Genomic DNA, 16,744 nt, shown 5'->3' with positions numbered 1-16,744 from the left:
TGTTCAAAATGATATAAATAGTTATGATATAAATAGTTTTTCCATTATTTTTGATTGACACAAATTGTGTTGAAATGTTGAAAGTTCAGAGAGGCACATGCATTTAGATGGGTACTAAACGAAATGTCAGTTGAGTGTCTGTAAGGTCACAGACTATCTTTGCTGCTGAAATTCAAGATGATCTGCAAACAAAACATATTCACAAATAGGACAAAAACTTCATGTGATTAATCCCATTTGGAGAAATATCCAGAGCAGTCATGTATAGAGAACTGTACAACACATCCCACTACGTATGGTGTGTGTTACCTGGCTTTGCATCCCCCAAAACACAGCACATCATCTCAATAGGTTATAAATTGCAAGGAAAAGGAAAGAGGCAGGGTGTCTGAAGAAGTCCTCAGCACAGGTTATTTTGTCCTTACCTAGTAAAGTCTGTCATTTCCATCATAATCATGCACATCTGCTTTGCCAACACAATGATGTCATTACCACTGTCATCCCACTTGGCCACCTCTGCATCCAGTTTGCTCTTTTCTTGGTGGAATATCTCTACCTGCTCGGCAATCTTAGCCTTCTCCTCCTGGGGAAGCTGAGCCATGATAGCCTGGAGAAAAAATGGGAGAAGTTTGACGTTAAAAAGGGAGCTAGAAACTATACATTTCCAGCGGTCCAAATGGTACACCCAACTTCTAGTTTCTTTTTATGGGAGTTGAAGATTCCAAGCAAAATCCAGTAGACCTTTGATTTCTTTTAGGACAGGCAAAACCAAATTCACAGGATGTTTATAACTCTTCTTATGCCTTCAAGAATTTAAAAATTATATATGTGATGCCATGATACACAGACTATTCAGCGGTCAACACAGGAAGATTAAAGAAAAATCCTGTTAAATATTAACTTTTAGGAAGACCAAAATGAATGATATCTATGGGAAAAAGGCAGAATGCATTGCCAGTATCTCTCCCAGCCTCATTCTCTGTCAGAAGATGTTTTCTGCTTAACCCAATGCTATAATAAGCTATGACATGCAAGATAATACATTTGAAGTGAATTGTAATTAATGTACCTTTCAATATTTAGTGGTCTAATTGTCTCTTCAAAGATATGCAAAAAGGCACTAAACAGGTTAATACTAATCTGCCTCAACATTATCAACAAAGCAGAAAAAGTTCCCCGCCCTACCCCCCCAAAAAAAAAAAAAGAAAAAAAGAAAACCCTACAAAATTATGATAATTACTTTTGAAGATCAAATGGACACTTCCAATAATGCTTTCCAAGATGAGCTACTATTTGGCTTTAGGGGTTCTGAAGACCACGTTATGTATTTAATGGGGTGTGACACATATTTAAGTGTCATTACATTTTGTCTTGTTTATGTCACTTTCAATCAGCTGAAGTCTTTCTCTACATATTCTTAAAATGCTCTTGGCTTTTAAAAATTCATAATTGACCTTTTCCAAAATGGAGATTAAAAAAGGTTATAAACAGTAGATCAGAAAATGAGAAATTTGCAAGTTAATCAAATTAAAATTCAACACATGAGTTTTAATTAGGCCTTATCAATGTAACTCAGCAGTTTCAAATGTTAGCATATTATTCTTTCCAAGAAAAATGCAGTGTAAGTCAAGCTCATAAATAAATATATAAAATACACATAAAACACTTGAACAGATGAACGAACTGAAATTAAGAGAATGTGATAGGAGTAGTAAAATTTGGAAAGCTGATCTGTATGTCTTGTGTATGATTTTTTTCTGTGGGCAGCTTCATCTGCACACCCTTCAAACTGGTATACAGTGTTTTAACATTTCTGTTCCAGATGCTGATGTGCTTTCAAAGAAGCTATATCCTATAGCAAATGCAGCTCATATATTCAAGTTTTATTTCTATTGAAGACCAACACAAGTCTTTCCACAGAAATACTAATACCTTTATTGAGTGAGCATATTAAACAAATCCATTAAATTCCACAAATAAAAATCCAGCTTTTCTACAGAAAAGGTTCAAATAAGATATTATTCTGCATAGCAGACTCATTTCAATGAGTCACTCAAGACTGTGGATTGGGTGGCTTCTGCTTAGCATATTTTCATTTTAGGTTTTCATAGTTTGTTGCTTCTTGTGACGTATTGTACATTATTCAGCAATGGACCTGGCTTTATAACATACTATGTGTGTAAAGTGTATAGTTGATCAAAGCAGAAGGTTTTAAGTGCAGCAGTGATAATAACTGCAATAAATGTAATAGAATTTAAGAATCTTAAGTCCCTAGGAGAACTAGATTCTTAGTAAAAATATTGTTGCAGTCTTTACTTGGTTTTAAGATAAAGGATGATACGATACTCAATCCTAGATGTAAGAAAAGAAAAAGAAAAAAAGAAAAAGAGAAAAAGAAAAAGAGAAAAAGAAAAAGAGAAAAAGAAAAAGAGAAAAAGAAAAAGAGAAAAAGAAAAAGAGAAAAAGAAAAAGAGAAAAAGAAAAAGAGAAAAAGAAAAAGAGAAAAAAGACTTTAGTAGTCAATTCTTTGAATAGCTCAAACAGGGATTTATGCTCTTTAAAATATAAAAATCTCCCCAAGACAGTAAACTGCACCCAGAACATAGTTCCACCATCATTCTCAGGGTAAGGTATCCAGGTATCATTCTGCAATTCTGACTGCACTGTTTTCACTGCCATCATCTACCTCTCTGGGATGGGAACTACAATCCATCTGCTCTTCTTCTAGGTGACAATGATATATATGATATGTCCTTGATATGCAAAGACAATTTTTTTTTCCTTGGGCTGTAGTGATAGAAACACAGCTTTTCTGAGACATTGTATGGTTTATTTATCATCTGTATTTAATATTCAGGGAAATTAATTTAAGACAAAAAGAAACCTCTGCTCAACCTCAAGACTTAACATACTGTAGGTCTTCCTACAGCAGCTGGAAACTCCTCCTTCCTGGTCCTCTGAAGTGATCTTTCAAGGCATTGTTGCCTTTTGGTCTACAGGTACTCAGCCCTACAAGTCCTCTTCCAGAATTCAAGGTAAGAAGTCACTGTTCCAGTTACCAGTTTTTGCTACAGTGTTTGAGTGTGTGTAAGATGCTTCTCATTTAGTCCATTGCTTCACTTTTAGCACTTATCATAAGAAACTGCAGACCTATGCAAAACAGCCATGAAAATCATTCAGGTAATGCCTGAGGAAACTCTTTTTTCGGTCAAATATATTTGCCCCCAAAATTATATTGTGATTTTTTTTTTTTAATCTTCTGATCTGAGCAGCCTATTTAGTAAAAGGTAAACATTCATCACAGGGTAGCATAATCCTGAGCGCTAACAAACTTCACTTCTCCAGCACCTGTGACCCCCCGAAGCACTCATCAGCTTAATTTGCAATCCCCATGCACAAGCTGAGGTCGCAAATCACAATGACTTGAGTTTATCATGATGTAATTACCCTGGTAAAATTACATTGACTCAGTAACAAATGTCTTCAATTACAATTAAATTACAGGGACTACTCAGTAGCTTAAGCAGATCTTCTTGACAAGTTTGCACACTGGGAAACATGACTAATGTAAGATTTCTCTGGATAGAGCACATGGTGCCCTGATAGGTTTTTTTTTTGTTTTTGTTTTTTTTTTTTTTTTTTCCAAATTTGCTGACTACTCCCGTGGTTTCAGCACATTCCAAGCCTGCATGGCCTTCTCCTACAGCACTAGCTGGAGCAAACGGCAAATACAAGGCATCACATAAGCCTAAGGAAGACCATTCAATAAAGTCAGTGCTTTTCAAATAGGTGAGACATGAAAAAAAACTTTAAACACTGAGGTCAACTTATTCCCGTCTTTTCTTAAGTGACTCTGAAGATCTAAAATTACTGTATTTGCTTTCCGAGGCATAGCTTTTTATTCGTAGCTATACAGACACTTAATGTAGTATGTGGGTTTTATACTCACCCTTGCACTCTGGCCAGCAATAAGCTGGTCATCTTCAGTCTGAACACTTGTTCGGCTGCGAACGTCATAATCTTCCTGCTCAAAGTCTGAATCATCCTCTAGCTCTTCAGGGGTCTAGAGAGAGACACAGGCAGAGAAAACAAAACAGAGGAGACGACGAGCTTATAAAGGACACAGACAAAGTCCTATGTACAGTAAGCTCTTATTTCATTGACTACCTTCCTTTTTAAATTAACTTGTCTTCTCAAGCAGTCAAGAACTGAAATTGAATCATATTAAAAAATTAAGTTGTTTCAACTCTAGTTTTCTTTATAAATGGCATTTATCATTGCCTTGCTGCAACTTTTCTTAGCTTTGTTAACATGATGAATGCAGTTCAAGGAACAAATACCCTTTGGAAACACTAACAATCAGAATTCAGTATTTCAAAATAATGCTGTTTCACATATAAATGGACACTAATACTAGTGGAATCTCCACATAATCTTCAAAGGAGAAGTAAACACCTGGGAAAAAGTAACTAACATTCTGAAAGAAAAAGCTATGAAAGCAAATAAGAGATTTCCCCTTGAAAGAAAACGTAAATGATGTCAACTGTTTTTAGAAGAAATGTAAAGTTTATAATCTGCTTTATCTTGTTGGTTTATGTGGTTCTTTTCAGATACAGAGCTTTTGAATTAACCTCATCCCCTGAACTGAAATCATGTTATCTCCATTGCTGGTGCTATGAATGGCGTGAGGGTCTCTGGACAGATTGATTAAATCTAGTTACATGTGTGTTGGCGTCGGGTTGTTTAAAATGTTGGAGGGAGGGAGAAAAAAAAAACAAAACTGATGGATCTGTTTGCTTTTTTCACCTTCCAGCAAAAGATTAGGAGCAAAAAAAAAATTCCTTATGTATATATGGAGAGACAGCCGACTTCAAAATCACTATTTAGTACTATATTTAATACAGATGATGCAAAACCAGAAATAGTCTTTAGAAGGAAGATTATATTCCATTTTGTGCTTTAATAGCATCTCGTACAACAATCTGGCCACAAGTAATATCTGTAGGTACAATACATGATAGTGGTAACAGAAAAAGAAGATCACAGTAACTGTGCAGAGAACGCCTCACCTTGCTGGATACCCTTATGCCTCAGTGTTAACCTAGACGGCCAACCATTACAGAAGAAATCATTCATGCTGGCATTTCATGCTTGGAGGCAACGTCAAGTTTGCTAGCAGAGGTGCTAATCATTGCCAGTTGTCATTACAGCTCTGTCTTGAAGATGCTCAGTCACCAGGAACTGGTCCAAACCCTCTAACATAATGTAGAGAAGTCTTTTGGCGATATTTATACTACGGCCTGGTTTTCAACACGAAGTGCACATCACTGTTTGTAATGGAAAATCAGCTGCTTTGCTAGCTACATGGTTAAGTGCACATGATGGGGAGCATAAAACACAGCTATCTTCATTTGCCTTAAAGAGTGTGAATTAAATAAATCCTTTGATGCTGAGCGCTGGAGGAAGAAATAACCAAGTATGACAGTATGGTAATAAAACTCAGGCTGCATCTCTGAAGAGATGCATGTGCAAATAGTGTATATAACAGGATAGACAGGAGATGAATGTTAGGTGAAAAAATGAATTTACCTTTCTTTACTGCCACAAGAAAAAAAACAGAAAGATTGGTGCCCATCATTATAACGTCCAATGGTCTTGCATTCCAGTTGCCTTTAATCACTTTATTCTCTCTGCTCAACTGCCTGAGGGCAGGATTTAACTTTAGAATCTGCCATAAGCAAACCAGCTACTAAGAGAATCATACAACTCCTAGAGCAAAAGAGAGTATTTCCTATCATAGGGCTCAGCTTTTCGACTGCCTAGGCTTTACTGTGAAGAACAGGAACACGGTGGAGAGTTTCAATCCCTTCTTCATAAAACAGCTGGCTCTTCCTCATCCTCCAAGTCCATTTAACTAGCCAGCTGCACTGGTAAGTGTAAAACCAGTACCCTTTTACCCCGCAAGTATACTCGTCTTAGTTTTTTCTTTCTCCACTTTTATAAAAGTATAAAAGATAACGTGCAGCCCTTTCCCAGGCTTTCACAGTCAAAGTTGCAGTGAAGTATGGGCGTAATATTAAAAATATTACATCTCAACGCTGTAACCTTTAAGGACATGAGGATGCTTCTAAAACTAAAATATTCTGAAAATTCTGTTTCAGTGATTCATTCTTAAAGAAACATTCAGAAAAAACATATCGCTGTTACTGCCTGACATTCATAATCTTAAAATTTGTGGTCTTTAAAAGATTGAAATGTAATGGGTATAGATGTTGAACTTGGAGAAAATGTAGTGCAAATCAAAAGGACAAGTTAATGCAACTGTTAATAATATACTAGAAGCACAAATGTCTGTGTTCCCCCTCTGTAAAAGTGATATCTAATTCAAAACTAACTTTCAGATAAGGTTTTCAAGTGTAGTGAATTTAACAACCTCATTTTCTTCCAAAAATAGCTACATTTTTCAATAAGATGAAAAATGCTAGTTAACTGTTATCTGCACGCTGACATTTCAAACATTTTGCATGCTTTTCACTGTTGCTTTGTTTTATCTCATCTCTTGGAGGTGCAGCCCATATATAATAGTGTCTCCTATATGTTTAGACACAAAAGTATAAAAAAAGAAATATTATATTGAAGTACATCGACTTAAAGACTTTTACTCTTAGCAGGCCCTTCTAAACATACCATAACAAACCTAATTTTTGTGCACAACTAACAGGACCTTGGTATTTAAAACCTAGTTACCAAGACAACAAAGTCTGGAACTTAATTTATGTGAGTAGGAAGCCAGAACTACTGAATCAGTCCTGCAGACACCTGAACCTATGGTCACACAGACGTAGAAAATATTGATTTGAGATTGGAGACGGCTTCCAAACAAAAGTCTGACAACCACCAGTGGCAGAAGGAGCTAGAGTAAGTTTCAGAACCAATAAATTTTATGAACTCATTTATTTCATCAGAAAAATGGACCATTTTCATAATTTTTAGTCTGTCTGTTCTGTAGCACAGGCCATAAGACTTCCCAGGACTAATTGTTTTCAAATACAGTATCTCTACTACACATAGAGTATATTCTTCACTTCATCCATCTAATTCATATGAATTCTCCCAATGAAGAAGAATCACAATCCCAGATAAATCACCCAGTAAATATACACTTTCTCTTATGCATGCTTTATTTCTAATATGAATTTGATGACTTTCAGCTTCAAGTCATTAGAATTTATTTTTTTTAAAATTTCTCCTGTGCTGCTCGACTGAATAGCTTGCTGTAAACAAAATATCTTCATCTTGATTCTATGATTCTATCTTCTATCAATATAACTTTGTTTTATCTTTTGTAACTGCAGTATAAAAATGTGAATTATGCATGTACTAGTTGTAAAGTGGCATATATATGCAGATTTGTAAATGCTATTTGTTTAATATTTCACCAATTCAAATATGCTTGATGAAGATAGAAATCCCATTATGCTATAGCGCTGTATGCACTTAAAAATTGTAAGATGCAATTATAAGAATTTCAGTACTGCAAACACCAAGTCAAGCTAACTTTGTAATGAGAGAAAAGAAAGACCGAAGATATTCCCTCATTTTTTTAGCATGAAAATATCCTCCAATTCTAAAAGCTAAGGAGCAAAAAAAAAAAAAAAAGCCTTTATAACATGCTTTTCTATTCAACTCCACACTATTCTGTATATTTGTTTTTGTACAAAGGCAGTTGCAGCCTGAGTGACTCAGGTGCTTTGAGCAGCATCTGAATGGCAAAGACAGAGAACCTCTCTCACAGCAGGTCTTCAGCTGTTTCATGATTTACAGTAAAATCTAACACTCTAAATTCAACCTGAGAAGCAACAGGCAGTTAATGTAGACAAGAGACCCCATAGTACCCTTTGGAGACAGACTATTTAAAAAGATGATAGGATTCTGCACCAAGTCTAGTTTTCCAGAAGATCTGAGATATTGCAACAGTTTGGATTTCACCGCAGTAGTCTACCCCATAGGTGATCACAGCTAAGCCTGCGCTGACAGGTATGGAAGGGTAGAAGAGGATTGACACATCCAAACAGTTGGTTCTAAGGACTCTACCTTTGCACTACCTTCAATTCTTTTTTATTCAGGCTCGTTGTAGTCTGCTCCCATGGACTGAAAGGCCCTTAACGGTAGAACAGAAGAGAAGTGCATTTAAGATGCTCTGAGAGCACATCTTCCAGGATCTCCACAACGAATCAATTTTATATGCTTTAAGACTCATTTGTAAAATGAACTACAACACAGCAAGAGGGAACAACTGGAGATTGGCTCCAAAAGTGCACTCCTGATCCAAACAAATGTAACACTAATGCTAACTTAGATGCAACTACCAGTGAGGTTGCCAATAGCAAAGGCCATGTGTGAAAAGAGAAGGCTGGCCTCAGAGATGCATAAGAAAGAGAAAAGTGTGCTGTGATTGTGATTCTTCCTAACTGGGGAGAGGGTTTCTGTCTAATAACTGAGGGAATTTCAGAAGAAGCTATGAAAAGAAAAAAAACCCTGTAATTTGATACCAACACAGTAATATAAAAGATGCTGGAAGTAAGTTATTATTTTCTATCTTATTTTTAGGTTCTATAATTATACTCCTAAATTTATTTATACTACTTCTTTAGTTGTGAAAGAGATTTTATCTTCTATATAGCTCATAATAATAGTCCCCAATGTAAAAGTCAGTCTTCTTTCTACTCCAAAGCAACAATAAAATCTCCCCTTTTCAAGGGAAAAGAGAAGAACTGAGATTATTCCCCTTGCCTTCAGCTTACTAAAAGTAGTAATATCAACAAAAAATAATTTTAAAAGTGGCTTTATTTCCTCTATGGAATGAGTGAATCATCTCAGATAAATTCAGTCTTTCACGGCATGCACATGAACAATTACTGCCTGAAGATAATTGTTTGTGTCAGATGCTCTAAAAAGTTTGCAAGGGTTTTGTTTTTTTTTTTTTGTTTTGTTTTTTTTTTTTTTATAACTCTGCAAGAAGATTTCCAACCTGAATTTAAGGGGTGCATGAATTTAATGCACAACCTTCAATTACACATTCCATTTAAACTTGAGATGTCCAGATGGGAATGCTAGAGTGTCTCAAACTGAAACTAATTTTGTTTTCTACAGAAAATAAGGTTCTGATTCAGCAGACGCTGGTTGATGTAAGTTTATATATGTGAATTTTCCCAGTTAAGTCAGAGGATAATGTGTTTTAGTTCGCTGCCTGAGTAAGAAGCACTACATTTATCTCCATAAATAAGTTAATTGAATGCAAAAATACATCTTCCTAATCTGGGTAAGCAGAATTTGTTAACTCATATCATACAAGAAGCGGAAAGTAATAGTGATACAATGGCAAACGTAACTTGGGATGTTTCTAAGGAGACTGCAATGCCTGCATGCTGATCAGCTTTCCAAGGTAGCAGTTAATATAACAGTAAGATAGCAATGAAATAAGTGTCTGTGCCTCCAGAATTTAAAATGGAGCTTTCTGCTTAGCAGAAACATCTCACCCAGTATGGACAGTCTCATGGCAACCTCTCTGGGACAACTCTGATGTACAGGGAGTACAGGAAGCCAGAACTCTGTGAAGGGGATGGGAAAGGGGTAGCACAAGGGGTAATGGTTTTAAACTAAAAGAGGGTATATTCATACTATATAGAAGGAAGAAATTTTTTATGATGCGGGTGGTGAAACACTGGAGCAGGTTGCCCAGTGAGTTGGTAGATGCCCCATCCCTGGAAACATTCAAGGCAGGTTGGACAGGGCTCTGAGCAACCTGATCTAGTTGAAGATGTCCCTGTTCATTGCAGGGGGGTTGGATTAGATGACCTTTAAGAGTCCCTTCCAATCCAAAGTATTCTATGATTCTATGAAAGTGTGGGTCTATAACAGATCCCACCTTATGATTGTGTCTCGTGAAACAGTTTAAAATCACACATGGGAGACTATAAAAGATTAAAACACGCTTAGAAGTGGTTCTTGTCCTTGAAAACCACTGTTACAGACTAAGGAACTGGATAATCAAAGGAAAAATGGAGATCCTTTACTATGCAGATCTCTTGTTTTCATCCCAGTCCTGAAGAGTTGCAAATACCCCAATATTGCACACCCAGAAAACAGGACGCGTCTGCCCCCATCATCAGTCATGACTACAGTTGAGACTACCTGAGATTAGCATCAGGTATGGGAATGGAATTTACATTTCACGGTTATAAAATTAAGCCTATCAAAAAACATTGCTGTAAATGTTACTACATAGTGACAGATTACTAAAATGAAGCTATTTTGGAGTGTTCCAAGTGCCTGAAGTCTTACATCAGTGTCATACTATACTGATAACCACAAGTGTATGTTACTTGTTTGCTCAAAGGGATGAGTTGTTGTTTTAGCACTGTTATTTGCTTCATAAGTTTTCTCTGTGATTTTCACCATAGCTTTCTCTGTATGTGGCTTTCACTGGGGCAGATTTAAGGTAATTTCAGTTTCAAACAAGTTTCAATTGCTAAAGAGGTGTCCAAACCAGGTTTGGCTTGTTGCTTTTTTTTTTTTAAAAATCTTTGACTGTAGACTACACTGAAAAGCAAGACACACATCTACTGTCATGATAATTATGTTGTTCTGTGTTTTTTTTCCTATTTATTTGTTTGTTTGTTTTTTTAAAAGATGCCTAAACAAATTGAATGAACTGGTTAGTCAAGGCTGAAATGACACATTCTTTACCTCAGTAAACATTCAAAACCATCCCTGCAGAGGCTTACTGGAGCAGCAAGATAATTTATTTATTCATTTAGATTTTAACCAGACTTTCCTCATATCCCAGGCAGCACACGTACATTATGGAAAAAAACCCCACAAACCAACAACAAAAAAAAAAATGCAAAAAACCCCAACAAAAATCTATACAGACTTTGAAGATCTTGGCAAATTAATGCTATTACTACAGAAACAGTAATGAAGTTTGCATCACTTGGCAGTTGTGATCAGATCTTCTCCTAGGTGATTAACAAATTAATTGTGGTTTATCCCATAGGATAGCCTCATCTCTTTACTTACAAATTCTTTTTTTGCTGTACATACTTTTGTTTCATGCTTGCTTCAGTGTCAAGCCTCTCTGGCTTATTATGAAACAAAGTTGATTCTGAGAAGCTTTTATATTTCTCTCACCCAAAGTGATACTTTCCTGTAAGTCCCATCTTTTATTTCCCAGGTGCCTTACATACCCTTATCATCAGAACGGCTTTCCTGATGTCACGAACTCCATCATAAACCAAGCGGGAGGCATCTATGAACTCATTCTCTTCAAATGGCTGTGGGACATTTGCACTCAAAGCTTCAATGGCAACCTCAACTTGTTCAGCAAAACGTGGCATAACTAGATTAAACAAAATGAAAGGCAGAAAGATTAGACACCTTCTTTCATGAACATTTTCCCCATGCCCTTGGGCATAAATACTTCCCAGTAGACACGGTACATACTGTTGTTACAATTTCAAGACCCAGGAAGGCTCATGGGATGGGTTTATACTGACTCTACACGTGCAGAGATCTGGCATATTTTCTGACAGCATGAAAATAGCCATCTTCATATTCTCTCCTTCAATTGCACAACAAAGAATGTAAAACTTCCTTTAAAAAGTGGAATTTACTAACTTTTAAAAGACCGCAATGTATCCGAGTTATCAGTAAAGTACTTTTAAACCATTTAAATCTTGGAAGGAACACAGTCCATATTTATACCAAATGATCAAAGCAAAACGTAGCCATTATGACTACTAGTTTAGATAACTAACTGCATTCAAGATCATATTGAATAATAATAATAGTATAAGGAACAAAACATGTTTAGAATGCAAAATCTAGCAAATGACTTCTATGAAGGCACATAAATAGACATTCTGTTTCTTCACTGTTATCATGTATATAACAAAAAATAACCATAGATATAACCTAAGGGTATTATAAACTGTGTTATGTCCTTCATGAATACATATCTTAAAGCAATTATTTACTTATGTAAATAGTTTAAAGGCATTCCTTGAAGTAACCAGAGGCTTTTCTTCAAATTTTATACAGGATGCCTTTGAAAGTATAATCACTTTCTGCATATCACATATGCAGAAAGATATATGTTCCCCAAATCAGTCCTCTAACGACTTAAACTCAAATCCTACAAACAGGAACATGAAGAACATCAGGTCCCATTAATTATAATGCACCTATACTCCTGTACTTAGTTACTCTTATTCTTCAATATTTTAACATTGATATTGGAGGACTGAGCTCTCATATACCACAGGACGAATAGAATCACAGAATCAATGCTTCATTAGAAACCTGGACACAAAACCCATTGGGATTAACTCTTACAAATTTAAGGAACTTGGGTCAAGCCTAAGATTTATAGATACCCGTCTTTTCATTATATTCACATCATTTTTATTATTTGCCACCTTGGTATCCAAATCACGTACCATTGGCTTGATTATTTTGTCATTATAATTGGAAGAACGGGCAAAGATGATTCCTAACTCAGACAGTTGCCTTTTTTGGCATAATATTATCTTTATCACCTTTTCCCTAGACCCTATTTTCAATACACTTTTTGGTAGCCTGATGAATAAATAGGGGAATTTCCAGTGTCATTTTCCTCAAGAGCAGAGATAATCTTTCCTAGGAAGTAAACTGTCACTGTGGCAGGAAACCACATTTTCTTCCTGACTGAGTGTCCTTAAATATACCTTAATCACAATGAAAACTATGTTTTAGGCATCTTACTTATTATCTGATTTAAAGTAAAAACATGAAAAAATATGATTCAAGACTAGTTTACATTTTGAAGAACAACTGGCAGCAGCAATGAGCCAACTTTTCTGTTTCCGGCATTTAAGTATTACTCACTGGATATTAAAGTGGAACCCTTTAAAGGGATATATCTATTCAAATTTTGTTTATTCTGCCTAAATATATATACACAAACATATATATGTTTGTTTATGAACACAGATGAAAGAACAGAATTTTATCTTTCATGCAGATAATGTTCAGTAAGTGCAATAAGTGCTTGGGATATATTGGAGAAAACAGGAAGAAGTGACAACAACAATATACTTAAAGTAAACATTAACAAAACATTGCTAGGCAGAAGGAAAACATTTTAAGTAGAAAAGGAGTTTGAGAGCTGAAGTTTTGGAAAAAGTACTAATAAATGAATATATCAAATTATCTTAATGAACGGAACACTTGAAATTGTAGTAGAAGACTAATATGATTGCATAAGGAAATCTCTGGCCTGAAAATCAAAAAGCAATTATTAAAAATACAATGCAAACAAGTAAACATAAAGAATAAAAGAAAAAATATTTAGGGTCATAGAGATAAAGTAAGTAAAGATAGAGATGCAAAAATGGCAACAGAAAAGGAGACAAAGAACCCTAATATTTAGGGTCCTTAAATTTCTGTCGAAAATTTCCTAAATAGCAGAGGTGGTCAGGTATTTAGCATAATTAATAGCAAGTGAAACAGACCTGAATTAGGAAAGGGCAGTTTGGAGAACATCTGCATAAGGAAATTTATCTATTAAATATGTCTTCAGTTAACAGAGCATAGTAAAATTTACCCTGTGGTTCTTAAAATATAATACAAGCAATTTCTGAACGCTCTTTGAGCATGCAAGAAAACCAGTAACAGTGAAAGTTCCAGGGATTTGGAAAAAGAAGAAAAAGCAAATAACTATTTTTATAATGGCAGAGAAAAAAAAAGAAGGAAAAAAAATAGGATATTCAGCCTAATTTCAGTACCCAGAAAGAAAATGAAACATGATGTAAAGCAATTAATGTTTAATTATCTTGTAAATAATGAGCAGATGTCAGACAGGCAACAGATTTGTCAAAAGAGGTTGCATCAAGCTCTTACAATATTTTTCTTGACAGGGCAGCTAACCAGTGAGTTGGGAGAAGCAGCTTGACTTTAAGGTTTTTGATATGACCACACTCGACATTCTTAGAAACAAAATGAGGGAAATGCAAATTAAGTTACTATAAGGTGGACATGGAACGCATGGTAAAAAACATCGCAAGGAATAATTAATTACCTGTGGTACATTGTCAAACCAGAAAGACAAATCAAATGAATTTTTGCAACGTATCTAACAATGTGATGCTATTGTAAAAAATGGCAAAGGTCAATTTAGAATTATTAAAATATATATAAAAAGACTTGAGAGAAGATACTGTGAAGTTGCACAGTGAGGCCCTAGGTGGGCCTTCAGCCAATGAAGACTTATGCCAATAATCTATATTGAAGCCCCACACGTAATTTTTCTCACTGTGCCACTGGGAAGATGCCAACAGTCATGACTCCATTTGTAGATTGGAGTAGTATATTCATAAGCATCAGGCCATGGGGACGAGATGGAAAGTTACATTTTGTTCGTTTTGGTGAACAAGTCACTCATTTTTGACCACATGGATTAGCATGGGGAGTGCCCATTGGGTGTGAAAGCTCCTTTCAACAATTTTGACCTTGCAGACCTGGATACGGTTTAGTCCTTAATTTACATTTTTACACATGTACATTATCTACTGTTTCAAAATGGAAATAGCTATTAAACTATATTATGAATTATGAATTGCTTGCTTGCTAATTGCATTTTTTACATCAGTACTCATTTTTGATTAGAAAGCAAGAAAAAACATCTTAAAACTATAAGATGCTTGCTAAAAGCAAGAAAAAACATCTTAAACTAATAAGATGCTATTACTTACAGTTTCTCTAAGCATATATCGTTAATAAAGTTTTTGGAAATTGAGTTAACTATTTTATTCTCCAGTTAAGGTCATCTGGCCGCACTTCAGCTCCACGACAGGGATATATGGGAAAATACCTAACTCAGTTGCACCCACAAAATCTCCAGTCTTCCTTATCTGTCATTTACTGTACAAAGAAGGATATTTTTATGCCAACAGTGAAATGGCTAGAAGCAAAATTCAGGCAAAGGCATAAAATCTGTATCTGGAGTTGAAACTTTTAAATGCATCAGATAGAGGATTATTCGTTTATTATGTACAAATAGATTTGCTATGAATTTCAGATTCAGAAGCAAATCAATACTTTGAGGGAAAAAATTAATATTGGTTTTGTAGTTTGAGCTGTGGTCTTGAAAACAGTTATGCATACACTTAGACTGAAAAATGTGATCCATTAACATCTCTCAGTCTAACTACATGAATTAATTAGGCACCTGCATAAATGTTGACAGAATCAGGTCCCAAGTTAATAGCAACACTTCTAATTTACTGACATAGTCATTCTAACAAGTAAAGATTTTAGAGCCTTTCTGTAGATGAGTTTTCAATGGCACTGAAAGTACGATCGCTAACAACAAAATCTAGGCTGAACTGCTACTGGAGAAAAACCAAGAAACAGCAAAGATAAAATTACTTCAATTGATTAATTTTTTTAAATATTTTTTCTTTACTACCAGCATAATAGAAAACTAGCACACCACCATGGGTGAATTCATGCCTTGATACAACCTGTATTTTCTTGTGAACCACCCTGCTCCACACAGAAAGTATTTTCTCTAGAGCTTTTCTGTTTTTCTTGGGGACCCCCCATTTCTCCTGCACATTAAAATTATCAAGTAATTATCAATTTTCTAAAAATATATTCTGTACTGACTTTTTCTCCTGTGGTAATCAGTTTGTACTACAATGTTTGTGTTTAAAAACATAGCCACAGATTTTGCTTAGTTATATGGGAACAATAAGATCACTGATAGACAGGGAAAAGTTAGGTTACATAATAACATTATTGAGATTAAAGAAAAAGAAAAAGAGTTTGATCTTTATTGTTTATAGCATTAGAATATGAAGTGTCATTACATACAAGATTAAATGAATGCCTAGCTAATTTTAAGCCCTTTTATGACCTTATAATTTAGGAACTCGAATTCCTCACATACTTACGTAGATGCAAATGTTCAGTAACATAGAAAGGGAGATCTGAGATACAGAAAAAACAATAAAGGTTCCTCCAGGTGCACAGATTTCTAATTTTTAATGGTATCAGTGAGAGCTAGGATCCTTGGCCTCGTTTCATTTTACTTCATATATCTGAAACTTAGAAATCTGTGTTTCTCTATACCAAATGGAGAGCAATAGATGTTTCCATTAGACAATTTATCACACTTACTTTAAGAAAGCAGTTCAAGTTCAGCTGAATCAAATTCTGTTCATAGAGACTAGACACATAATTTTAGGTACCAATCACCTGGTCAAAATCACCCTTAAATGGCTGTAAAAATCCGGTCTGATTTGGGTAAGATTATTCAAGAATGACATGGCAGTCTAAAGGTTTGGACCACTACACTGCTGAAAGTTGAAGGAAGTATCCCTGAAAATCTCACACAGAGAATCTGTGCTTATACTAAACATCACAGTTGTGTATGTCACATAAATCAACAAAATTATCCAGAATGATTGGCAGTATTATAAGCTAAGGGTTATCAGGGAAGACTAATAATAGATCCACTATACCAAAAAAAAAAATGATACTCTCTTATGAAAAAAAGCCCAATCATTATCTAGATTTAAGAGGTTTTAGTACAGGAAATTCACAAAGCTGTAGCTTAAAATTTTAGAGTTTTGAATGACATTTCTTCTAGGTTCTTGTTTTGGGGTTTCTTTTTGTTTGGTTGTGTTTTTGTTTTGTTTTT

At 35.2% G+C, this 16,744-nt stretch overlaps 1 protein-coding gene across 4 annotated transcripts in view; it reads right to left on the bottom strand.

Annotated features, from left to right (window-relative positions):
• The window catches only part of CTNNA2 (catenin alpha 2), a 516,068-nt gene that overhangs the window by 42,161 nt on the left and 457,163 nt on the right, over positions 1 to 16,744 (bottom strand). For all 4 annotated transcript variants that reach the window (XM_074587252.1, XM_074587254.1, XM_074587251.1 and 1 more), the window contains 3 exons: positions 11,250 to 11,401; positions 3,950 to 4,063; positions 426 to 607 (listed from right to left, as the gene is read on the bottom strand). In XM_074587252.1, the coding sequence (XP_074443353.1) occupies positions 426 to 607; positions 3,950 to 4,063; positions 11,250 to 11,401 (448 nt within the window). The remainder of the gene's footprint in view (positions 1 to 425; positions 608 to 3,949; positions 4,064 to 11,249; positions 11,402 to 16,744) is intronic.

The sequence above is a fragment of the Larus michahellis genome, chromosome 5 (genome assembly GCF_964199755.1).
Source record: "Larus michahellis chromosome 5, bLarMic1.1, whole genome shotgun sequence".
Lineage (NCBI taxonomy): Eukaryota > Metazoa > Chordata > Aves > Charadriiformes > Laridae > Larus > Larus michahellis.
The sequence above is the reverse complement of the archived record's forward strand: the minus strand, read 5'-3'. Positions and strand labels throughout refer to the sequence as shown.